Here is a 24,568-nt window from a genome sequence, read left to right as displayed (position 1 = left end):
CCTAATGTTTAGCTGAAAACTCTTTTAATTTCAACATGTTGGTTCTGGTCTTGACGATCAGACAGCCCTTGCCAGCAAGCTTTGTTGAATCAAACAAACCCATCCCAGGGAGGTTGGAAAGATTCATTCTTGGTTTGTTTGAGGACTTCTGAATTTTTGTTTACACGTTGTGACAATCTTAAATTCTTATCAAAACGTAAAAATTGGTATGTCACTTTCTTCAAAGGCATGACCAAGGTAAAAGTAGGCAAAGAAGATTCATCGTCAACAGAATTTGTAGAAAAAAGAAGAGCAGCGCTAGAAAGGTAATGTATCCTTGCGGTTCATCTATGATTTATATGGCATGTTTAATATTGTGTGGTTGGCTTGCAATTCTGGGTTTACTGCATGGATTTACTCTTTGCTTCCTGCTTGCTTGAGGTAGGCAAGAAAGAGCAGGTGATATTGATTTACGTATTTGAAACATCTATTAGCCCCCTTTCTACCGTGTGGAACTCAAGGCAACTTACAATGTAAATAAAACAGCTGTTAAAGAAAATACATAGAAGGCAGTTGGAAATCACAATAAATTTTAAAAAAGACTAAATTAGTCAAATGCAATCCTAAATCAAACCTATTGCTTATTGGCTAATTTGGTAGTGTCTTGGCATTTGTCACTGTTCTGGTTTGGCTAACCAAATACGCATTTGGTAGTATCCCAACAAGAGAAAAGATTGAACGGAGGTATTGAGATAAATGTCCTCTAAATTTAACCCACCAATCTGATTTTAAAACTGTTGTCCAGCTAGTGAGAGGCTGTAGCCCTGTGCATGATTTGTGGATAGCAAATATTTTTGCAGTACCGTCAGGAACACTAAATGTCATCTAACTTTTAAAACCGCAGGTATCTACAACGAACAGTAAAACACCCAACCTTGTTACAGGATCCTGATTTAAGGCAGTTTTTGGAAAGTTCTGAGGTATATTCTCCTGTTTGTCTTTCTATCTACTGTGGAACTTGTATAAAGAAACACTGTCATCTTACGCAGAAAAATCTTATACCTAAAACTTGCATTTACACCCTCAGTGGAACTTTTCCCAGCTTGAAATACTTAGCTGGCCCCTGATGTAATGCAAGCGAGCCCCTTTGCTCACCGGAATGCTCTTTTACAAATTGTATCCCTATCTCTTTTTTTAAAATTCATAATTTTTATTTTTAACATAAAGAAAAAACAACGAATCATACATACGCCAATCATACATACTACAAATCAACCTTCCTTAATGCGCCGTTTATAGCTGCCATCAGTAACATCTACCATAATCAAAAATGCCTAACTCACTAAATACACTTATAATTTACATTTTAATCCCTTTATACTGCCTAATACCTTCTTATTTCACCTCAATCTCTGCTCTACCGGTCTCTTTAGTAGCCAGCTTTCATGCTTAATTAGATACTATATTTTTATTTATATATCATTATCCTTTAAGATAAGTTTATATTTAATCGAGTAAAACACTATTACCTATTGCTTCCAATACCACACCTATATTTCCTACATTTCATTGTTTTTATCTACTTATTATCTGATTGTTATCAAATTATTCTACCGCTGAATATTAAGATTACATTATGCATAATCATAATATGGTTTCCATTTTTCCTGGAACTCCCCGACAGGTCTTTTATTCAGCAAATGTGTCAACTTTGCCATCACTGCATATTCAGCCATTTTCTCTCTCCATCTTTTGATCTCAGGGATTTCTCCTAGCATCCCTGTCTCAAAACCCAGCTGTTCTGGAGATGGACATTTTCTAAGGCTGGGTTTTTGTAACACAACAGCGCTATAAAATAGCTTGCGTTGACTGTTCACCGTGCTGTAATTTGTCACAAAGAGAAGGCTTTGGTATTTTATCCTGCACGTTTTGCTGTGCTGTGGCACCTGGGGTTTTGGATGAAATTTCAATTTCAATTGAAATAATAAATAATAGAACTTAATTCTTGAAGCCCATGCTTTTTCTTTTTGCTGTACAGGTGGTATTGTAACACACACGACGTTTGTCAAAGTTGCTACATCTAAACGTAAAGGTGCAGAAGAAAAGCAAATCTGGGTTTAAAGTTTTCCGCTGAGAATGTAAAAGCTGTCAATTCAAGAAACCATTGAAATATATTGAGGGGATACGGGGAACCACGACATCCCTTTGCCGCCCAGGTAAACCTCCAGTCTTTAACATTGGTTTCTTAATCCTTCTTTGTCATTTCAATTCCAGCTGCCGAGAGCAGTGAGCACCCAGGCCCTGAGCGGAGCGGGGCTGCTGAGGATGGTCAACAAGGCTGCCGATGCCGTTAACAAAATGACAATCAAGATGAACGAATCAGATGCGGTAAGGGCTGATTTCCCCCCCCCCCCCCGCTTTAATGGTGAGATGAGTTCATGAGGCTCAACAGTGGCATTTTAAGGCTGCGGGGATAGAAAACTGGATATTACTTTAGCTTGGATTCTCAGCTGTGTTGGTTCAGCTGTCATGGGTATCCCGCAAGGGGCCCCCCTAACCCTTTTCAGCCCGCGGGCACCTTTGGAATTCTGACGCAGGGTGGTGGGCAGAACCACAGAATGAATGGCTGCCACAGGAAGCTGAGGTAACCACAAAATGCCAGGGGTCTTTTATGCATGGCTGTTTCCCTTGCGGTCACCCCTCCGATGACTTTGGGTCTTCATTTTGACAATGAGTGCTGCTTCCAACCGTCAGAGGTCGCCTCGCTCTCCCCCTGCGTTTCAAATTTGAGAAAAAGCAGGTCCCTAAAAATGCAGGGAAACACAGGGGGAGAGCGAGGCGACCTCTGACAGCCGGAAACGGCGTGCACGATCAAAACAAAGACCCGAAGTTGTGGGAGGAGTGACCGCAAGGGTAACAGCCATGCGTAAAAGGCCAGGGAGTGAGGTTCTGCATGACTAATGGTCACTCTTCAACATTTCAGGTTAGAAGCTCTGCTTAACAGGATGACTTTCAGAATGAGCATATTGTTTAAAAACGTTGTCATGCATACACACGGCTTACTTTCAGTCACACAGAGAAGATCTTTGTCTTGTAGCGGCAGCTGCCGCCGAAGCAATGTTTTTTAAAAAACCTACGCAGCTGATCAGAAGACCTGCAGGGTAAAAACCCCATCCAGTTTCTATAAACACTTGGCAGGAGCCAGGAAAGGTGTCTGGTGCCATGGAACCCTTGGGAATGGCATGAGGGACCCCTATATTTGGAGTGGTGAGAGGTGATATGATAACCAAGTACTTGAAGGGCTGTCATATAGAGGAGGGTGCCGAGTTGTTTTCTGTTGCCCCAGAAGGTCGGACCAGAACCAACGGGCTGAAATTAAATCAAAAGAGTTTCCGTCTTGACATTAGGAAGAGTTTTCTAACAGTTAGAGCAGTTCCTCGGTGGAACAGGTTTCCTCGGAAGGTGGTGAGCTCTCCTTATGTAGAGGTTTTTAAGCAGAGGCTATATGGCCATCTGACATCAATGCTGATTCTGTGACCTTAGGCACATGATGGAGGGCTTCTTGGCCACCTTCTGGGCATGGAGTAGGGGTCACTGTGTGTGTGTGTGTGTGGGGGGGGAAGTAGTTGTGAATTTCCTGCATTGTGTAGGGGTTGGACTAGATGACCCTTGTTGTCCCTTCCAACTCTGTGATTCTATGATTCTGTATTTTGCTTGCTTAAAGCGGAGGATAATTTGTAATGGGCTGACCATTTCACTTCTCTCCAGTGGTTTGAGGAAAAGCAGCAACAATTTGAAAATCTGGATCAGCAACTTCGGAAGCTTCATGGCAGCGTGGAAGCCTTGGTCTGCCACAGGAAAGGTAGATATCTTTATACCGAACTTTCAGAAGTGAGCTGTGCGAAATTTAGCCATTCGGTCTAAACATGCCCTGACCTGGATGACTCAGGCCAGCGTGATCTCTTTAGATCTCGGACTCTAAGCAGGGTCATCTCTGGTTCGTACTCGGATGGGAGACCACCGGGGAAGTCCAGGGTTGCTACACAGACTCGGGCAAAGGCAAACCCCCTCTGTTCGTCTCTCGTCTTGGAAACCCTATGGGGCGCCCTAGGTCAGTTGCGACTTGACGGCACTTTCCACCACCAGTCTAAATATTTCTAACCTTGGAACTTTTCACCATCAATGGCGGACCTGTAAAAAGAGTCAAAATTTTTGGCGCAAAGTACATAAAGACATTCAGGGTATTCTTCAGGTGAACTTCGAACTAGATCCTAAATGTATGTTATTAGGCATAACACCCCCTCAAGTGAACTCAACCCACAAAGAACTCTATCAATATGCAACTAACGCCGTCAGAATTCTGTATGCAACATATTGGAAATCTAGCCTGCTTCCAGACATCGCAGATTAATAAATTGTTTGATTTTGCATTGATGTTGATAAGAATGAACTAAATGGAAGAATTTAAGATAAAATGGCAACCTTGATATGATTATTACTCACGGGCCTGAAATACTATCCAGAGATTAATGTTTGTTAAATTAGAAACTATACCTTGTTTTTTTTTTTCATCCCCCCCTTCTTCTTTCTGTATCCTATAATATAAAAATTTAAAAAAGTTTATAAAAAATAAATATTTCTAACCTTTTCAGCACGGAAGCTTAGCTTTACGCACAACCTCAGCTGAGGACAGTGTAGCGATAGTGAAAAAAGTAATGGAGATTGTTTTGGGGGTTGAGAATGGTGTAAAGCAGGGGTGTCTAACATACGGCCCACGGGCCCGATTCGGCCCCTTGAGAGCTCTTATCCGGCCCCCCAGGCAGCCACCCCCCCCAATCCCAATCTGGGCTGGTGGGCCCGAAGTGTGCCCACTGACAGAGGTAGCCCTCCCCCAGTCCCGAGGTGTCAGTGATCATGGGCTGTTAAATAAACAAAATACCCTAAGAGTGTTATTGTTTTAAGCATGTTTTTATTTTAAGTAAAAAAATAAAGTGAAACAATAATATCATTAATTGGCTTTGCCTGCGTCTTCTATAAAGTTTGTATTTCTGGTACCTGGCATTAAATTTTACAGTACGCATTCCCTGACCAAGTGACAAATGAGTTAGATGCCCCTGGTGTAAAGGCTTGCTGATGGTTCTGTTTGACAATGTAGTTTCCCAGCGATCATTCAGAAGGTTGCCTCCCTCCCCAGCGGCGAATCAACGCGGTTTCTCTCTCTTTTTCAGAGCTTTCAGCCAACACAGCTGCCTTTGCTAAAAGCGCCGCCATGCTGGGAAACTCTGAAGACCATACGGCTTTATCGAGAGCTTTGTCGCAGCTGGCTGAAGTGGAGGAGAAAATTGACCAATTGCATCAAGAGCAAGCTTTTGCTGATTTCTATGTCTTTTCCGAGCTGCTGAGTGACTATATTCGCCTTATCGGTGCGGTAAAAGTAAGCCCCCGTTAATAAACTACCTGATCTTTTTTGCAGAGGCAGAATTTATACATTGGACTGATATAAGAATGCAAAGGGTACAGCAGTAGAAACAGAGCTTAGTCTCTAATCATGGAGCTGAATGTCCTGCGGTCTCAGTTAAGCTCCAACAAGGATATGGCTCCCTTTTGAAAGAGCTTAATACGGAATGGGGGCCACCTAGACACAGAAAAAGAACTTACTGGGTGCATGCCAAGTCTTGAGAAGCCCACTTGGAATGAGTGGCGGATTAGGACCCTGGGTGACCCGGGTTCAGATCCGCACTGCCACCATGGAAGCTCGCTGGGTGGAGCGTAGTGTAGTGGTTAGGAGCGGTGGACTCTAATCTGAAGAACCAGGTTGGTTTCCCCTCTACAGGAAGCCTGCTGGGTGACCTTGGGCTAGTCACAGTTCTCTCCGAACTCTCTTCGCCCCACCTACCTCTCAAGGGGTCTGTTGTGGGGAGAGGAAGGGAAGGAGATTGTAAGCTGGTTTGATTGGTGTGAAAAAGAGTGGTGTAGTGGTTAAGAGCAGTGGTTTGGAGCAGTGAACTCTAATCTGGAGAACCGGGTTTGATTCCCCACTCCTCCACATGAGCAGTAGACACTAATCTGGTGAACCGGATTGGTTTCCCCACTCCTCCACATGAAGCCTTGGCTAGTCACAGCTCTCTTAGAGCTCTCTCAGCCCCACCCACCTCACTGCGTGCCTGTTGTGGGGAGGGGAAGGGAAGGTGATTGTAAGCCGGTTTGATTCTTCCTTCAGTGGTAGAGAAAGTCGGCATATAAAAACCAACTCTTCTTCTTTACAGACTCGCACTCTCGCCTACCTCACAAGGTTGTTGTGAGAAAATGGAAGGGGGGGAGAACAATGATGTTCTAAACCCCTTTGAGTCTCAACAGTGGGATATATAAATAAGTAAATGCAAAATGCATATGTCTTGGGTAAGCCTAAAGGTGTCTTTCGATTCCAGTTGTGTTGCTGCTGGCCTTAGTATACGATGCTAAGTCAAAAAAAGCTCAGTTTCATACTCACACGGCGTGTTTTGCCTTTCAAGAGAAATGTCTGCTAGATTTTTTTTAAAAGGGCCCATCAGCCTTTTCATGGTTGCCCTGTGTCCCGCTCTGCAGGGGGTGTTCGATCACCGGATGAAGTGCTGGCAGAAGTGGCAGGACGCGCAGGTCATGCTGCAGAAGAAACGGGAAGCCGAAGCGAAGCTCCAGCTGGCCAACAAACCGGACAAGCTGCAGCAAGCCAAGGATGAAATCAAGGAGGTAAAACCAGCAGCCGGAGCGCCGTGTGTTTTTTGGGGCTGTCCCTCTTTCTCTGTTCCTTGGGCTTCATGCTTTACTTTGTCGTGGGTTGTAAATCTTGGCTTGTGACTTTAGAACGGTGAGTGGTTCGGTTCTGTGAGAACCAGCGTGGTTTAGTGGTTAAGAGCGGTGATTTGGAGCGGTGGACTCTGATCTGGAGAACCGGGTTCGATTCCCCACTCCTCCCCATGAGCGGCGGAGGCTAATCTGGTGAGCTAGATTTGTTTCCCCGCTCTGACACACAAAGCCAGCTGGGTGACCTTGGGCTAGTCACAGTTCTCTTAGAGCTCTCTCAGCCCCATCTATCTCACAGGGTGTCTGTTGTAGGGAGGGGAAGAGAAGGTGATTGTAGAGCCGGTTTGATTCTTCCTTAAGTGGTAGAGAAATTCAGCATATAAAAACCAACTCTTCTTCTTCTACTGTTGCTCATGAGTCGTCTGCATGAATTCTGAAATGTATCTTGTCGTTCTGATATACTGAGTGGGGAATTGTAACACAAACGGGAAAGTAGTGAGTGAGGTGGGTTTATTGTGCTAGGCAGTTAGCCAGCGTGCTGTGTAGTGGTTAAGAGCGGGGGACTCTAATCTGGAGAACCGGGCTTGAGTCCCCACTCCACATGAGCAGCAGACTTTAATCTGGAGAATTGGGTTTGATACCCCGGTCCTCCACATGCAGCCAGCTGGGTGACCTTGGGCTAGTCACCGTTCTCTCCAAACTCTCTCAGCCTCACCTACCTCACAAGGTGTTCTGTTGTGGGGAGAGGAAGGGAAGGTGATTGTAAGCTGGTTTGATTCTCCTTTAAAAGGTAGGAAAAGTTGGCATTTAAAAACCAACTCTTAGTTCCAAAGTACGTTGAATTGGGTTCTACCGCTGCGACCAGCTAAATGTAGAACATTCTTCTGGCTCTGTCAGAGGGTACTGTATTTGGCAGAACCACAAGGCAGGATCCAGCTCACTGAAATGTGTAAAATCATGATACACAATCAGACCAATGTTTTACTTAATCATGTGACCGTTTCTTCTGTGTGTGCATGCGTGTGTTTGTGCGTATGTGATGGTACGACTTCCATAAAACTGTCAAAACGTTTTGAAGTTGCCATAACCTATGCACTCTTTCTGTCATGCTTTCATTAAGGAAATTGAAGAGGTAGGGTAACTTCCATATTGCTTTTTTCCCTGTTCCAGCTGTTGTGTTAGCGCAGAGTAGTTGAGTTTTGCACCAATAATTTACGTAAGAAATACTATGGCAGTCTTCTGTAAAATGAAAAATGTTAGCAAAATAGCTTCTCCAGTGCGAGTCCTGTGGGCTGCCTGGTGCCTCTGTTGGGGAAGGAAGAAAAAAACCCTGAGGAAACTTAAGGAAGCAGGCCTAATAAAAGCCAGGCCTCTGACTTGGCCAAAGTTAGCCATCAGACCATCACTGTCTACAGTAAACTATGACACACATTTGCCAGGCATACGTTTCTGCTTCTGAGCTTGCTTGCATGTATAAACAAGGGTTAATGATAAAATGGGTCACCCTGTATTCAAAGGTTGGGTAAACTTTCCAGCTTGGGCAGACGCTAGACAGTACCAAAATTCTACAAGAGACAGAGACACCATGTAGTAGCTGCCCAAATGTCCTCTGTTGCAAGGATTTTATGAAATTGCAGCAGTTGGTTTTATCTCATGCTATAAAATGCTTATGAAATCTGCAGTACAGTGAGAACTCTTCCTCTAGCCACCCTGGTGGGACTGACGTCTCCTTGTGTATCGATACACAATAAATTCCTTAAGGCTATTCTCTGCGTGGTGTAGTAGCTAAGAGCGGCGGACTCTAATCCGGAGAACTGGGTTTGATTCCCCACTCCTCCATATAAGTGCCGGACTCTAATTTGGTGAACCGGGTTGGTTCCCCCACTCCTCCACATGAAGCTGGCTGGGGTGACCTTGGGCTAGTCACAGTTCTTTCCGAACTCTCTCAGCCTCACCTACCTCAAAAGGTGTCTGTTATGGGGAGAGGAAGGGAAGGAGATTGTAAGCCAGTTTGATTCTCCTTAAAAGGCAGAGAAAGTCGGCATATAAAAACCAACTCCTCCTTCTTCTTGGTCTGGCCTCCAGTCAGTGAGCCTGAATTCCCTACAGTTCTATAAGCGGCAGCTCTCATTGAGCTGGTATACACAGAAATGTTCGGTTTTGCACAACTCTAGTTAAGGAACGGGGGTGGACTAGAGCAAAGCTTCTTAAACTGTGGGTCACGACCCCATATGGGGTAGAGTAACTGAATGTGGGGGTTGTGAAAAATTTGGCAGCAGTAAATGGTAAAATCATGTATACAAAAGAATTGTTTTAAGATAAGTTTCTTTATGATTTATTATTAGTAAATGTTTGATTTGTATACCTATTTTATATACCTATATACTTGGGGTGGCGTAAAAATTTCCTGGGCAAAAAGGGATCGCAAGTGGAAAAAGTTCAAGAACGTCTGGTCTAGAGGATAACGATAGTTTCCTTCTGGGGTTAATCACATTGAAGCATTGGACTGGCACATAGTAAGCTCACGATGGTTCCACCTTAAACCAGAGTTCGGAGACTGCTACCGTGATTCACCGTGTACCTTAATTAACTTGAACAATGACTAAATGGTTGACATCAGCGCTGATGTCACACTGAGGTGGGTAGGAGAAGGGAACATTCAGCCCCCTTGCCTATTCCAGTTGTATCAACAGGAACTCTGTGCGTACGCTTGAGTAGAGCCACGGCCTAGACAAACTGCGGAACAATCCTAGAAAAACTGGTCTCAAGCTATGTGCATGTGCACACTAATATGCAAGGTCTGGTTTAAATTGGATGGCGTAGTACAGGAGTGTCGAACTCAATTGTTACGAGTGCTGGATATGACTTTAATGTCACTTGGTCGGGTCGGGCCATGCCTTGCCAGCCCAGATCAAGGGGGGAGGGGTGGCTGCCGCGGTTGGCTCGTGGGCCGGATAAGAGCTCTCAAGGGGCCAGCTTATATATGATAATGCCAAGCATCGAGGTACTTTTCCAGCAGCCTGTTATATTACTTCCTTTCCAAACTTAGGCTTAATGCTGTAATATTCATGAATCTGACAAGATAACTTGAATGTACGCTAAATCTGGTAATTGTCCATTTGTGTGTCTTGCTGTCACTTGCTTCACTGGACTCCCAAAGCAATAAAGCCCTTCTCTACAGATTTGAGCTTTAGGCTCATTGTCACATACCAGCCTTTCCTAGAACTCTTCGGAAGCACCCTAGTAGGCGTTCTCTAAAGTTCTTGTGTACATTTCATTTATGTGACAAACAGGTTTTCAGGCTCAGCTGGACTTCGAAGGATCCACCGTTGGAAGGTGTATCTGCTGGCATTATCACTGCGAAATTCTGCCGCATGTGTAGGGCATAGATGTAGCATTTTGTTCCTGGCTGGTCACATATTCAGTAATCATTGCAATGGCTGTTCTAAAAATAGCTCAACTATACTGTAATGAAATCGGAGGGGGGAGGCACATTGGACCAAGGGCTTGCTTGTAGCAACTTTGGGAGTTGGCTGAGACTTTTGAACCAAGGGCTTCCAGGTTCATACAGGTTGAGTATCCCTTATCTGGACCGCTTGGGACCAGAAGTGGTCCGTAGATCGGCTCTTCCCGGATTTTGGAATATCTGGTCCCCAGCCTAAGGCAGAGAGAGTGAAGCAACTTCTAGCAGCTTCTAGCAGGCATGCCAGCAGTAGTCTCCTCCCCGGAAGGAAAGCTGGCTTCCCTCTTTATTTTTAGTCTCCCCACCCATTCCCATCCTCCTTCCTGTCTCCTCTGTACCCTATTCTGGGCGGAACGTATCTGCATACATGCCCGCTCAAAAGGTCTAGTTTTTAGGTCAGCCCAGATATCCGATGTCTGGATAAGGGATACTCAACCTGTACCACATTACTTTAAATTTCCACATGAAAGTATAGAAAAATCACATTGTTAGAGGTTGATTCGAGTGCAGTAGCACCATACAACCCAATAAGATTTTTGGGTTTGGGCTATCGAATCAAAGCTTCCATCTCAGATACCTTTGGTTCTTGAAAGCTCATACCTCAAAAATCTTGTGGGTGCGTAAGGTGCTACTGGACTCAAATCTAGCTCTTCCATTGCAGACCAACATGGCTACCCTCTGAAACAATCCCATTATCATAGAATCATAGAGTTGGAAGGGACCACCAGGGTCATCTAGTCCCTCCCCCTGCACAAGTCAGGAATTTCACAACTACCTCCCCCACACACCCCCAGGGACCGCTACTCCATGCCCAGAAGATGGCCAAGATGCCCTCCCTCTCATGAACTGCCTAAGGTCATAGAATCAGCATTGCTGACAGATGGCCATCTTAAAAACCTCCAGGGAAGGAGAGCTCACCACCTCCCAAGGAAGCCTGTCCCACTGAGGAACCGCTCTAACTGTTAGAAAATTCTTCCTAATGTCTTGACGGAAACTCTTTTGATTTAATTTCAACCTGTTGGTTCTGGTCCGACCTTCTGGGGCAACAGAAAACAACTCGGCACCATCCTGTCTATGACAGCCCTTCAAGTACTTCTGGCTTGAGGGATAGGGAATTACCTTGAATGGAACCAATGTTACACTGTTGGGAGCTGTACGCCGTTTCCCAAAGTAGAAAGCCTTACTTGCTTTGTTTTTGCTTTTCTTCAGTGGGAATCCAAGGTTCAACAAGGAGAGCGGGATTTTGAACAAATCTCCAAAACAATACGTAAAGAAGTAGGAAGATTCGAGGCACGTATATATTTTAAATGCTCTCGATTTCTGATTGGCGGCAAATGTGCTCTTTGTATTGTAGGTAAATGTTTTCTCACTTTCACCCACAGAAAGACCGTGTGAGAGATTTCAAAACTGTTATAATCAAGTATTTGGAATCGTTAGTACAAACACAACAGCAGGTAAGCTAACTTCTCAGGGATTTATCGTTCATTTTATAGGTCGCCAGGCAGTTTACACCGTTAGGGATGAATGTGAAAACCCTAAGTTAACAGATAGTCAGATAAAAATTTACAGCAAAGCAAGGCTTTTTTTTGGGGGGTGGAGGGCAATGACCAGTATTTCTGCTCTGTAGCCTCTGCTTCTAACATGTTGCCTTTCGCACATCAGTGACTGAAACTGCCAATTCAGTAGGGAGCGGGCAAATAATTTTAGCATTTTTTAATATGCTTCATTAGTGTTTGACTTGGCATGAAGACGTTCTTTAACTTTTAACATAAAAACCCTGGTAAAATGTATTTTTATTTTTGAAATATCATGTTCTTAATGGTAGAAAAGAGCAAGAGTCCAGTAGCACCTTAAAGACTAACAAAAATATTTTCTGGCAGGGTATGAGCTTTCGTGAGCCACAGCTCACTTCTTCAGATACAGCTAGAATGCGAATCCATCTGTCTTTAAGTAGAGGAGAGTGAATTCAGACAAGCATTAGCATGTAAATGTTAACAGTATGTAAATGTGAATAGCAGGCATGATGGGATTAGGTTGTTACGCTAACCACACCTAATCCCATCACGCCTGCTATTCACATTTACATACTGTTAACATTTACATACTAATGCTTGTCTGAATTCACTCTCCTCTACTTAAAGACAGATGGATTCGCTTTCTAGCTGTATCTGAAGAAGTGAGCTGTGGCTCACGAAAGCTCATACCCTGCCAGAAAATATTTTTGTTAGCCTTTAAGGTGCTACTGGACTCTTGCTCTTTTCTACTACTGCAGACAGACTAACACGGCTACCCACTGTGAATCATGTTCTTAGTGTAATTGTGTGACCAGCTGATACCAATAAATGTCAGGACACTGCTGTGTAAATGAAGTTTGTTACATCAGATTACAATCTGTTTGTATCCTAACTTCCTCTTTGCCCTGATCTGGATGGGCTAGCCTGATCTCGTCAGCTCTCAAACTTTAAGCAGAGTTGGCTGTGGCTAATTCGTACTTAGGTGGGAAACCATCAGGGAATCCCAGGGTTGCTATGCAGAGGCAGGCAAGGAGAAACCACCTCTGAATGTGCCTTGAAAACCCTGCAGGGTCGCCATAAGTTGGCTGTGATTCGACGGCACTTTCTACCACCAAGAGAAAATGTATAGCTGTATCTTCCATAAGTTCAGAGTATTTACAGCCAACCCTGACTTGGATGGGCCAGGCTAGCCTGATCTCATTAGAGTTGGCCCTGGAAAATCAATAAATTCCCTGACTTAAAGAATTGGCTCGACAAGGTTAAAGAAACCTGTGCTTTAATTAGGCTGACGTACTCTAATAACGATAAAAATACCGAAGAACTTGACGCTTGCTGGAATTCAACAAATTTAAGGCTGGAGAAAGCATTCTAATGTGTAAATTGTAAAGAGGGAATAATATAATAATAATGCGGATTTTAGTTAAATAGATAAATACAGTATTATTTGATTAAGTGCTATGGGTATTTTAGTTATATTAGCGCTGTTTTAGTTTTTTTTTTATCATTTGTATTACCAGTGGTTTTTTTTTTAAGAATTGTTATATCTAGGAGTTTTTTTCCTTTTTCTTTTATTATAAGATTACATGTTTCTAATAAATGGGGAAAAATAGAGTTGGCCCTGGTTAGTACTTAGGTGGAAGACCACTAAGGAAGTCCAGGGTTGCTACGAAGAGGCAGGCAATGACAGACCACCTCCGTTAGTCTCTTCTTTTGAAGAAGGGAAAAGAAGCAACTTACTTCAATCCTAGTTTTGTGCGCTTCTGCTATGAATGAAAAGAAATCTTCTAAAGAGAACGTGAAATGTAAAAGATGCAGGAAAGAACCTCCTAGCGCAGGGGTGTTGAACTCATTTGTTACGAGGGCTGGATGTGACATAAATGTCACTTGGCCGGGCCATGCCTCGTCAGCCCAGATCGGAACTGGGTGGGTTGCTGCCTCGGCTGGCAAGCCCGCACCAGGCTCGCCAGCCCAGATCAGGGCTGGGGAGGGGAGGATTGGCTGGCTCATGGGCCAGATAAGAGCTCTCAAGGGGCCAGATCCGGCCCCCGGGCTGGATGTTTGACACCCCTACCCTAGTGCCTATTATAGTAAGCCACCTTGAATCAAGAGGAAAGGCGGGATATAAATGTTTGAATAAAAACAAATAAATTAATACTTACAGCCTCTTAATAGTATCTTGCATACCTGTAATTTACTGCATTCTTTTTTTCCCCTCCCCCAAGCTCATAAAATATTGGGAGGCATTCCTACCTGAAGCCAAAGCCATCGCCTAGCAAGAAGACCGTTTCTCGTATGAAGACTCTCTGGGTGTCCGTCCCAACCGAGCTAAACTCCACAGTGAAATCACTATAAAATCATCCAAATAAACCACTATATATTTTATGAATTAACATGTGGCTTTTTTATATACCACGGCATTTTCTCAGCAGCTGCATGTCCTGCCTCTCTTGTGGCATGACATTCTGCAATACTTGCTGAATTGAACACTATCGTGTCTTAATATTTGCACTCGAAGGTGCGATGCGAGGCCAGAAGGTTATTTTTGTTCTTTCCGGTATATGTTTGTTCTGTCGACCTGATCTTTATGAAGCAATTTGCATTTATTAATGTTCACATACACATTCCTGTACATAATCAAGATTTTTGTGATTACAGTAATAAAGGGATGTACCTTGTGCAACATTAATCGTTTGTCGTTTTCATTATTGCCTAGGTTATTGAAGGGCTCTCACTTAGAGGAGGTCAGGGAGCTGTTCCTGTTGGCAGCAGAGGATAGGACTCGCAATAATGGGTTTAAATTGCATGTGGAAATTAGGAAATTTGTCTGGATATTAGGAAAAAATGTTTTACAGTAAGAGTTGTTCAACAGTGGAATGGGCTACCTAGGGAGGTGGCGAGCTCCCCCTCACTGGCAGTCTTTAAGCAGAGGCTGAACAAGCACTTGTCAGGGATGCTCTAGGCTGATCCTGCATTGAGCAAGAGGTTAGACTAGATGGCCTGTCTGCCCCCTTCCAACTCTATGATTGTGTTTAAGCAGTTTTGTAGAACTCCGTAGTTGTATAAATTATGCCTACCCAAAACTTAGACTTTGCCCATTTTTAAAACGTGATTTAATTTTTTTAAATCCATAAACTACCAGTGCAATCCTATGCAGAGTTACTGCAGTCTAAGCCCATTAAATTAAATGGGCTTAGACTGGGGTAACTCTCCTTAGGTCTGCACTGTAAGAATGTGAACTTGTAGGGGAATCTATTCTCAAATATTTACTTTTTTATTTATTTCTCGCCTTCCTCTCCAATGTGGACCCATATCAGTTTATATCATTCTCCTTTCCTCAGTTTTATCCTCACAACAACTCTGAAAGATATGTTAGGCTGAACGTGTGTGACTGGCCCAAGGTTACCCCTGGCCTTGTGAGGTTTTGAACCTGAGTCTCCCAGATCCTAGTCTGGTACCATAACCACTACACCACACTGTCTCAGATGAACTGATTTTGAGATAAACTGTTTGGCAAATCTCCTATACCCCACATGCTGTTCTTTTATGTTGAAAGAGAACTGTCAAAATAATTCTGCATCAAATTATGCAAAGTCCTATGTGCAGATATAAAAATTGCATGAGTGCATATTATGAACTCTGAGGCATTTGTATTTGGAATTACTAAAGCTTGGGTTCATAGTTGGAGAGCCAGTGTGGTTTAGTGGTCAGAGTTTCAGACTAGGATCTGGGTTCAAATGCCCACTCATACCATGGAAGCTTGCTTGGGTGACTTTGTGCCAGTCACACACACTCAGCCTAACCTACCTCACAGGGTGGTTGTCAGAATGGAAAAGAGAACAATTTAAGCCACTTAGGAGAGAAAGGTGGGGTATAAATAAAGTAAAAATAAAATAGTTGGTAAATCTGGAAGGGAGACGGTGCCCATTTATGCATGGCTGTTTCCTTGCAGTCACCCCGCCGACTAGTTTGGGACTTTGCTTTGATTATGCTTGTGTTTTCTGACTGTCATCGGCTGCCTCGCTCTCACCACAATAAATTGGGGAAATAATGAAAATCATGAAACTATGAAGATCTGTGTGGGGGGTTAATTTCCTTTTTGCTCTGTGGGGGTGCCGCAAATCTGTGGATCTAAATATTTTGTGGAGCAAACTGTGGATGTCCAATTTGGGAGTGAATGATGGTGGACGCCCTTGCAAAAATCATGCAAAGTTTCTTAAGGGCTTTTCTATCAAAATGAATGTGATGTCTGATTTGGCAGTATGTGTATGGGGGGCAGGATTCAGAATCACAAGGATCCATATTGATCCATGCTTTTTTGCATCATGGCAGTCCACAGAATGGAGAATCCATGTTTCAGTGGTGATATATGAATTAACAATGGATACTTGAGGGCTTCATGTAAAACACCATGTGGAAAAACCATTAGAATCCATGAGAACCCGTGTTTCAGATCCATGCCGATGTCACAAAGGGGGTAGATCCATGGTTTCTGTGATGCAAGAAATGGACGTGGATGTGATCTGTGTTTTGGTCTTGAATATAAAGGGGGACACTATGTAAAAAACTTGCAGGATCCATGTGGTTGCACTGTTAAGCACTCTGTCCAGGCATTTAATAGTGTTGGCAAAGTACGCAGAGATGTTCCAGATTCACTGATTAAACAAAGTTACTCTATTGTTGAAATATGTTTAGAGTAGAAAGCAAAGAGAGCGCGCTTCTGACTAACTGATGAGAGAGTTATGAGAAGAAGCAGGCTGTTAGGCGTATGAATAGCAGTCTAAGGACAGACAAGAAGTTTGGGTAGAATGGAAAGATCTCTGGCCTAACAGCCCTATCTGGCTAACCACTTGTCTCCCCCCCCCGTCCCCGGTTGGATCTTCTCAATTCCTTTGCACTCTAACTTTGCACTCAATTCCTTTGCTACTATCTTCTGTAGATAGGACCTTGATGTACGATTTGGCAATAAATTGGTTTTTATATGCTGATTTTCTCTACCTTTTAAGGAGAATCATAGAATCACAGAGTTGGAAGAGACCACCAGGGTCATCTAGTTCAACCCCCTGCACAATGCAGGAAATTCCCAACTACCTCCCCCACACACCCCCAGTGCCCAGAAGATGGCCAAGATGCCCCCCCTCCCATGAACTGCCTAAGTTCATAGAATCATAATTGCTGACAGATGTCCATCTAGCCTCTGCTTAAAAACCTCCAGGGAAGGTTTTTAACCTCCCGAGGAAGCCTGTTCCACTGAGGAACAGATCTAACTGTTAGAAAATTCTTCCTGATGTCTAGATGGAAACTCTTCTGATTTAATTTTAACCTGTTGGTTCTGGTCAAACCAATTTACAATCTCCTTCCCTTCCTCTCGTCACCACAGACACCTCATGAAGGAGGTGAGGCTGAGAGGGTTCAGAGAGAGCTGTGGCTAGTCCAAGGTCACCCAGCAGGCATCATGTGGAGGAGTGGGGAAACCAACCTGCTTCACCAGATTAGAGTCCGTTGCTCATGTGGAGTGGTGGGGATTCAAATCCATTTCCCCAGATTAAAGTCCACCGCTCTTAACCACTACACCATGAACAGAGGTGGTTGGCCATTGCCTGCCTCTGCATAGCAACTTCGGACTTCCTTGGTGGTCTCCCATCCAAGTCTTGACTAGGGCTGACCCTGCTTAGCTTCCAAGATCTGATGAGATCAGTTGCACTAGCAGGAGATCTCCAGCTAGTACCTGGAGGTTGGCAACCCTAAGTTTGCCTCTGGTTTTCTTCAGCATACGTTGTAAAAAAGAAAGGTCCTTTGAAATGGCTCGGAGCCAGTGGTGTGAAATATTTTTAACTTATTTATTTACTTACTTCATTTGTACCCGGTTCTTGTCCCCAGTGTTGGCCCCAAAGCGGATTACAAAATTCTCCCTTTCTTCATTTTATCCTCACAACAGCAACCCTGCGAGGTAGGTTAGGCTGAAATTGTGTGACTGGCCCAAGGCAACGAGGGTGTCCTCTGAGGTGGCAAAGCATGCTTAGCTGGTCTTGGTCCTGAGTCTGCCTTCCCTGGTGTATAAATAGACTTGCATGACCTAAATCCCCGGCATTATCTTTTTAAATATGGTGCTGCCGAAGCTTACAGACAGCAACTCCAGGGCTTCTCATGGGGAAAACCGAAACGCCAAAGGCAAGCTCCCTTTAACTCTTGCCACATCTGCGACAGGTGCTGGATCCGAGACAGAACATGCCTTTTCCCTTGCTGACGACTCTCTTCGCCCAAAGGTAACACGAGGTCTGAAGTCTGAGCTAACTTTATTGGAGACCAGACAATCGCTTTGCAAGAAGAGCCAGAGAACAACGGGTAAAGGGAAGATGACTGGGGAAGGCACTGGCAAACCACCCCGCAAACAAAGTCTGCCTAGTAAACGTCGGGATGTGACCTCACCCCATGGGTTGGGACTGACCCGGTGCTTGCACAGGGGACCTTTACCTTTTTTTTCCCCTCTCCCCACAACAGGCACCTTGTGAAGTAGGTGGGGCTGAGAGAGCAGGCTGCCGACTCTGGCTGCGGAGCTAGGAAACTTCCAGGCCGGAGGACGGAATCAGAAAGCCGCCTGCAAAGGTACGGTAAACACCCTTGGCAGAGCTATTCCTCGGACCGCACTCCCCTGCCCGAGAGCGCATGTTCCCTGCCTGGCTTCGTTCTGCCCTGGCAAACCCGTGGGGTGTCAGAACGCGGAAGCTTGGCTGAGTCTGCAGCAGGAGGAGAAGGTTCCAAGGTTGCTTGGTAGCAGCACCGGATAAAAACGGGAGATAGTGCAACATGGGGCAGGGGTCTGGGTGCGAGGAATCTACAGAAGGGAAAGGGAATCTGTCGGTCTGGCTGCCTATCTGTTTGCACTGCTGGAAACGACTGCAGGGGCAAGGAATGGGATTGCAAAACGTCTGTCAATAACTCTCCAAGCAGGAAAGGGGTGAGGACAGCAGGTTGGAGGTGGAAAGGTGAAGTTTGCCTAGGGTTGCCAGGTCCTTTGTCAAATTCAAATTTCAATACCTTTATCGGCATATTGGTCCTTTGTCTCCTGCGGGAGGTTTTTGGGGCCGAGTCTGAGGAGGTTGGGGTTTGGGGAGGGGAGGGACTTCAATGCCACAGAGACCAATTGCCAAAGCAGCCATCCTCTCCAGGTGAACGATCTCTATCGGCTGGAGGTCAGTTGTAATAGCGGGAGATCTCCAGCTAGTACCTGGAGGTTATTATCTAAACAAGACCTCGTGCTTAATTAGGACGTTAACAAACAAGAACAAGCACTGATGGCACAAAGTATATGTAATGAAAATATCCTTTTCAATATAATATAATTACAAGAATGAACCCGACAACTGTAATATTTACAGAACAAGTAAGGCACAGTTAGCGAAGCGGCTGCTGTCATAATGGAGGCAAGTCAGCTCTCTGGATGAATGATGGAAAACCCGGAGTGGATTTTCATCGTGTTAACCACTCAACTGTGTAGTTCCGTTCACAGTAAACAGTTCATCAATTTTAGCCGCAAAAGATATTAGGAATTACTTTATCCCGAGATGGGAGACCGGTAAGACCCATTTCGCCGTGGCTTTATCCATCGGGAAAGTGAAATACAGTGAGAGATGGCGCCTACCTCTATAATACAAATATAAGAGGATTCAATGTATATACAATATTCCAATGTAAAAGAAAGGCAATATAACGAATTTTACATACCAACACTGAAAAGCATGTAGCATACAGATCAAGGGATAGCTTCTAGCGATCTTACTTACAATATGAAACTGCCTCTATTTTATGCAGTAATTGGCAGCAGGTTCAATTGCAAGCGATTGCAAGAAACCGTCTTAAAGGAATAGGTTACAAATATAATATAGTAGCACAAGCATGACAGAAATAACATTACAATAATGATATTACGAATATATTCGAATGATATTACGAATATATTTCCAAACCGGTTCACCAAATTAGCCTCCGCCGCTCATGTGTAAGAGTGGGGACTCAAACCCGGTTCTCCAGATTAGAGTCCACTGCTCCAAACAATCGCTCTTAACTCCTACACCATGCTGGCTTTCTTAACACACTGTTTTTAACTACTACGCCACGCTGGTAACTGATGAGCTTCATAACTCTGTGGTTGGAACTTTGCAATCATCCAGACTGCCACATAAGAAAGGCCCTGCTGGATCAGACCAAGGCCCATCAAGTCCAGCAGTCTGTTCACACAGTGGCCAACCAGGTGCCTCTAGGAAGCCACTAACAAGACGACTGCAGCAGCACCATCCTGCCTGTGTTCCACCGCACCCAAAATAATAGGCATGCTCCTCTGATACTAGAGAGTATAGGTATGCAGCATGACTAGTATCCATTCTAACTAACAGCCATGAATACCCCTCTCCTCCATGAATATGTCCACTCCCCTCTTAAAGCCCTCCAAGCTGGCAGCCATCACCACATCCTGGGGCAGGGAGTTCCACAATTTAACTATGCGTCGTGTGAAAAAATACTTCCTTTTATCTGTTTTGAATCTCTTACCCTCCAGCTTTAGCAGATGACCCCGTGTTCTAGTATTATGGGAGAGGGAGAAAAACTTCTCCCTGTCCACTCTCTCCAAACCATGCATAATTTTATAGACCTCTATCATGTCTCCCCTTAGCTGCCTTCTTTCCAAGCTAAACAGCCCTAAGCTTCCTAATCGCTTCCCATAGGACAATTGCTCTAGTCCCCTAATCATTTTGGTTGCTCTTTTCTGCACCTTCTCAAGCTCTGTAATATCCTTTTTTAGGTGTGGTGACCAGAACTGTACACAGTATTCCAAGTGTGGTCTCACCATAGATTTGTACAAGGGCAGTATGATATCAGCAGTTTTATTTTCTGTTCCTCGTCTAATTATGGCCAGCATGGAATTTGCCTTTTTTACAGCAGCCGCACACTGGGTTGACATCTTCATTGAGCTATCCACTACCATCCCAAGATACCTTTCTTGATCTGTCGCTGTCAGCACAGATCCCATCAGTGTATATGTGAAGTTGGGATTTTTTGTCCCAATATGCATCACTTTACACTTACATTGAATCTCAGTTGCCATTTTAATGCCCATTCTTCCAGTATGCAGAGATCCTTCTGGAGCTCTTCACAGTCCGATTTTGTTTTAACCACCCTAAATAATTTGGTGTCCTTTTCTGACAACCTTTTCTGTCTCCTAGGTCAGCGCTGCCATGCCCGGCCTGAGGAGCAGCCCAAAGGTTAGTTGTGAGAAACCAAATCAGGGCACCGGGGGGGAATCACCGATGCCTCCGAGGAATTTGGTGACCCCAGAAAGCCCGTCTCTTCCCAAAGACTCTGCCTCTGTCAGCACCTCCCTTCAAGCTTTACCCGAAGAGGACCATACAAACCCATCTTTTGTGTCTGCTCTCCTGCGTTCCTTGCTGGCCGCCGACCTCTGGGCCTCCAAACAGCTGGGGGTGTGCGCTCAAGAGGATTCGGCTTGGGCTAGTGCCCGTCCACTCATGAGGATCTTAGAGGTCTCGGGACACGCTGTCCTCTGGCTAGCTGGCACCGCGTGTGGCCTCTACATAAGTGATAGTCCGGCAGGCAGAGAGGTGCTGATCAACTTGCTCTTTGGTAAGACATCCTCGTCCCCTCGACCTCCTGATGCACTTGGCCTCTCTGTTATCCGTGAAGATTGTTTCAGAGGGTTGCCATGTTGCTCTGCAGAAGGACAGCTAGACTTTAGTCCAGTAGTGTTTCAGAGACCAACAAGGTTTTCAGGGTATAAGCTTTTGAGAATCAAAGGTCCCTTTGTCAGACATATCAGGCAAAGGGAGCTTTCTTGTTGGTCTTTACTGGACTCAAATCTAGCTGTTCTATTCTGCTTTTGATTCCCTTGTGTGTAGTGGTTAAAAGCGTGTAGTGTTTAAGAGTGGTGGACTCTAATCTGGAGAGCCGGGTTTGATTCCCCACTTCTACACATGAACGGCAGACTCTAATCTGGAGAACTGGGTTTGATTCCCCACTCCTACACGAGTGGTGGACTCTAATCTGGAGAACGGGGTTTCATTCCCCACTCCTCCACATGAGCGGCGGACTCTGATCTCGGGGCACGCTGTCCTCTGGCTAACTGGCACATGAGCGGCGGACTCTAATCTGGAGAACTGGGTGACCTTGGGCTAGTCACACTTCTCTCTGAACTCTCTCAGCCTCACCTACCTCACAACGTGTCTGTAGTGGGGAGAGGAAGGGAAGGCGATTGTCAGGTAGAGAAAGTTGGCATGTAAAAACCAACTCCTCCTCTTCTTCTCTGCCACTTCATATTGTCTTTAATGGCTTGTCATTACATTATTTTATTTTATCATTTTTAATCATTTTATCGTCATGCAATTTTATCATTACATTATTTTATTTAATTGTAAGCTGCCTCAAGCACGACTCTGAAGAAGCGGCATAGAAATATCCTAAATTTTTATATTAAATATTTTATTGAAAAATTATACATTGCATAAGATCAAAACAGTCACACTAACTCATACATACAGCATAATCTAACTTCCAAAGGCATCGGTATATATATTGCCTTCTAATACTATCTATATTTGAGTAAAGATTTATTTAATTAATAATCTATTCTAAGAACATCATAAGAACATAAGAAAGGCCATGCTGGATCAGACCAAGGCCCACCAAGTCCAGCAGTCTCTTCACACAATGGCCAACCAGGTGCCTCTAGGAAGCCCACAAACAAGACTGCAGCAGCACCATCCTGCCTGTGCTCCACAGCTCCTAATATATTCGGCATGCTCCTCTGATTTTGGAGAGATCACTGATATTTCCCCTCTAGCCTTGCAAAACCAGACTTATATTTAATCATTTCCCTAATTTATAAAGAGTAATTGCTATGTTTATTATCTTCTTTCAAATTTATCTATGCTTTGATCTGTATCTCCTTTTATTCCTCACTAGTCAATGTACTATAATAATTTAATCTATTGCATACACACTACTATTCTGATCAAAAAAGTACTATCCATTTATCACAAAACCTGCTCCAAATATCCAGCAATACGAGTGTGGTTAGGAGCCATTTGAAATTTTGTATCGCTGCTCCATGCCCGCCCTGCCGCCTGCTGCTGCTGCTCTGGAGTCGCTTGGAGGCCCATCGGGAGGCTCCGGGAAGCAGGGGGGAAAGGAAGGCGGGAGGCAGCCTGGGCGGATCCCGCAGGGTCTTAGCGCAGCCGGCGGGCAAGGGGAGGGAACCAAATGGCCAAAACGCACGGGAGGTTTTGTCTTGGATTTGCAACTCTCTAGATGTGCTGGGGTGACGGCGCGCGTGCCCACAGAGAGGGCTCTGTGTGTCCCCTCTGGCACGTGTGCCATAGGTTCGCCACCACTGTCCTATACCATGTTCTGTGCTTTCATTGGAAAGAGCTTTCTAGCATCCAACAAGTAGGAGCTGTCTTATGGTTTGGGCTTTATGTATGGCTGTTTCCCTCTTGCTCACCTCCCCCCCCCCTCCCGACTACTTTGGGGCTTTGTTTGGATTATGCATGCATTTTCTGACCGTGAGAGGTCACCTCACTCTCCCTGCCCATTTTGTCCATGTTTTGTTGTTTAGCCAGTGTCCAGAAAACACAGGCAAAACGCGCAGAAATGCACGGGGAGAGCAAGGCGACCTCTGACGGTCGAAAAATGCATACAAAATCAAAGCAAAGCCCCGAACTAGTCGGGGCGGGTGACTGCGAGGGAAATAGCCATGCACAAAAGGCCAGTAAGTTTGCTCCATAGCAGTCCTAAGTGGAATTAATTCCTTTAAGTCCACTGAAGTGCGTAAGTTTAGAAGGGTGTGACTCATTTTAGGATTGCCCTGTCAGTCTCCTGTTGCTTACAATGTCGCTCTTTTAAAACATCTGAAATCTCTTTATCCCTTTGTCTCCCAGCTCTGGTGCTCGATCTAATTTTGGTGGGGGTGCTGAAAGGGCTGGTAAGAAGGAAGCGCCCAGCCTACAACAAGATGGACATGTTTGCCACCGTCTCCGTAGACAAATATTCCTTCCCGTCGGGCCACACCACCCGAGCGGCCATGGTTTCCAGATTCATTCTCCACCACCTTACGATGGCTGCCCCTCTGCAAGTCCTGGTGGTCCTCTGGGCCCTCGTCGTGGGGATTTCCCGGGTAATGCTGGGCAGACACCACGTGACTGATGTGATCTTTGGACTGGCCATGGGCTACGTGCAGTACAGCGTGGTGGAGTACTTCTGGTTGTCCCCCCTCACCGCTCCGTCTCTCTTTGCTGTGTGGAGCCAGCCCAAGTGCTTATCGTACAACTTGTAAAAATTCATCAAGCTTCACTGGGCAGCAGATCTTATGGATAGACCTAGCACAGTTCATTCCAAGAGGCACTGTTTTCCCAAAGGTGTTGCCTTGTCCTCTGAATGACAAAAATTATACACCTATCTATGCACTACTACAAGGTGACAATAAATCGCACAGTACTGCCATAATATTGTAACAAAATATATATTCTGCATGTGCAGAACACATACATAAACAGTGACCCACCCATGGTTTACATACACAAATGACAACTACATATAACATACATCAGCGTAATTTGTGGCTCAATGCCTAATAGCAATTTTCCAAAAGTCCATAAGTCTGGCACAAAATCTCCACTAATGACTCAAAGCCTATATATGTAACCAAATCAGTCCAAAGTCTTATTTAAGACAGTCCAAGAACATCAACCAAGAACATCAACCAAGAACATCATTCATCAACCAAAAGGGAGAGTGCAGCCAAGAAATCAGAAGGAGACTGAGAAGG

General features: G+C 44.6%; 2 protein-coding genes across 2 annotated transcripts in view; both read left to right on the top strand.

Annotated features, from left to right (window-relative positions):
* Positions 1 to 14,135, top strand: part of SNX2 (sorting nexin 2) — a 32,155-nt gene extending 18,020 nt beyond the window's left edge. The window contains exons 7-15 of the mRNA XM_056845937.1: positions 227 to 305; positions 884 to 959; positions 2,254 to 2,367; positions 3,748 to 3,841; positions 5,208 to 5,413; positions 6,565 to 6,708; positions 11,435 to 11,519; positions 11,612 to 11,679; positions 13,962 to 14,135. Coding sequence (XP_056701915.1) covers positions 227 to 305; positions 884 to 959; positions 2,254 to 2,367; positions 3,748 to 3,841; positions 5,208 to 5,413; positions 6,565 to 6,708; positions 11,435 to 11,519; positions 11,612 to 11,679; positions 13,962 to 14,012 — 917 coding nt within the window. The 3' untranslated portion in view covers positions 14,013 to 14,135. The remainder of the gene's footprint in view (positions 1 to 226; positions 306 to 883; positions 960 to 2,253; positions 2,368 to 3,747; positions 3,842 to 5,207; positions 5,414 to 6,564; positions 6,709 to 11,434; positions 11,520 to 11,611; positions 11,680 to 13,961) is intronic.
* A 6,831-nt stretch (positions 14,136 to 20,966) lies between these two features.
* LOC130474927 (polyisoprenoid diphosphate/phosphate phosphohydrolase PLPP6-like) lies at positions 20,967 to 24,076 on the top strand. Its single transcript, XM_056846619.1, has 2 exons — positions 20,967 to 21,372; positions 23,682 to 24,076. Exons 1-2 carry the CDS (start codon positions 20,967 to 20,969, stop codon positions 24,074 to 24,076), a joined length of 801 nt encoding a protein of 266 aa, XP_056702597.1.
* Positions 24,077 to 24,568: the final 492 nt, after the last annotated feature.

The sequence above is a fragment of the Euleptes europaea genome, chromosome 3 (genome assembly GCF_029931775.1).
Source record: "Euleptes europaea isolate rEulEur1 chromosome 3, rEulEur1.hap1, whole genome shotgun sequence".
Lineage (NCBI taxonomy): Eukaryota > Metazoa > Chordata > Lepidosauria > Squamata > Sphaerodactylidae > Euleptes > Euleptes europaea.
The sequence above is the reverse complement of the archived record's forward strand: the minus strand, read 5'-3'. Positions and strand labels throughout refer to the sequence as shown.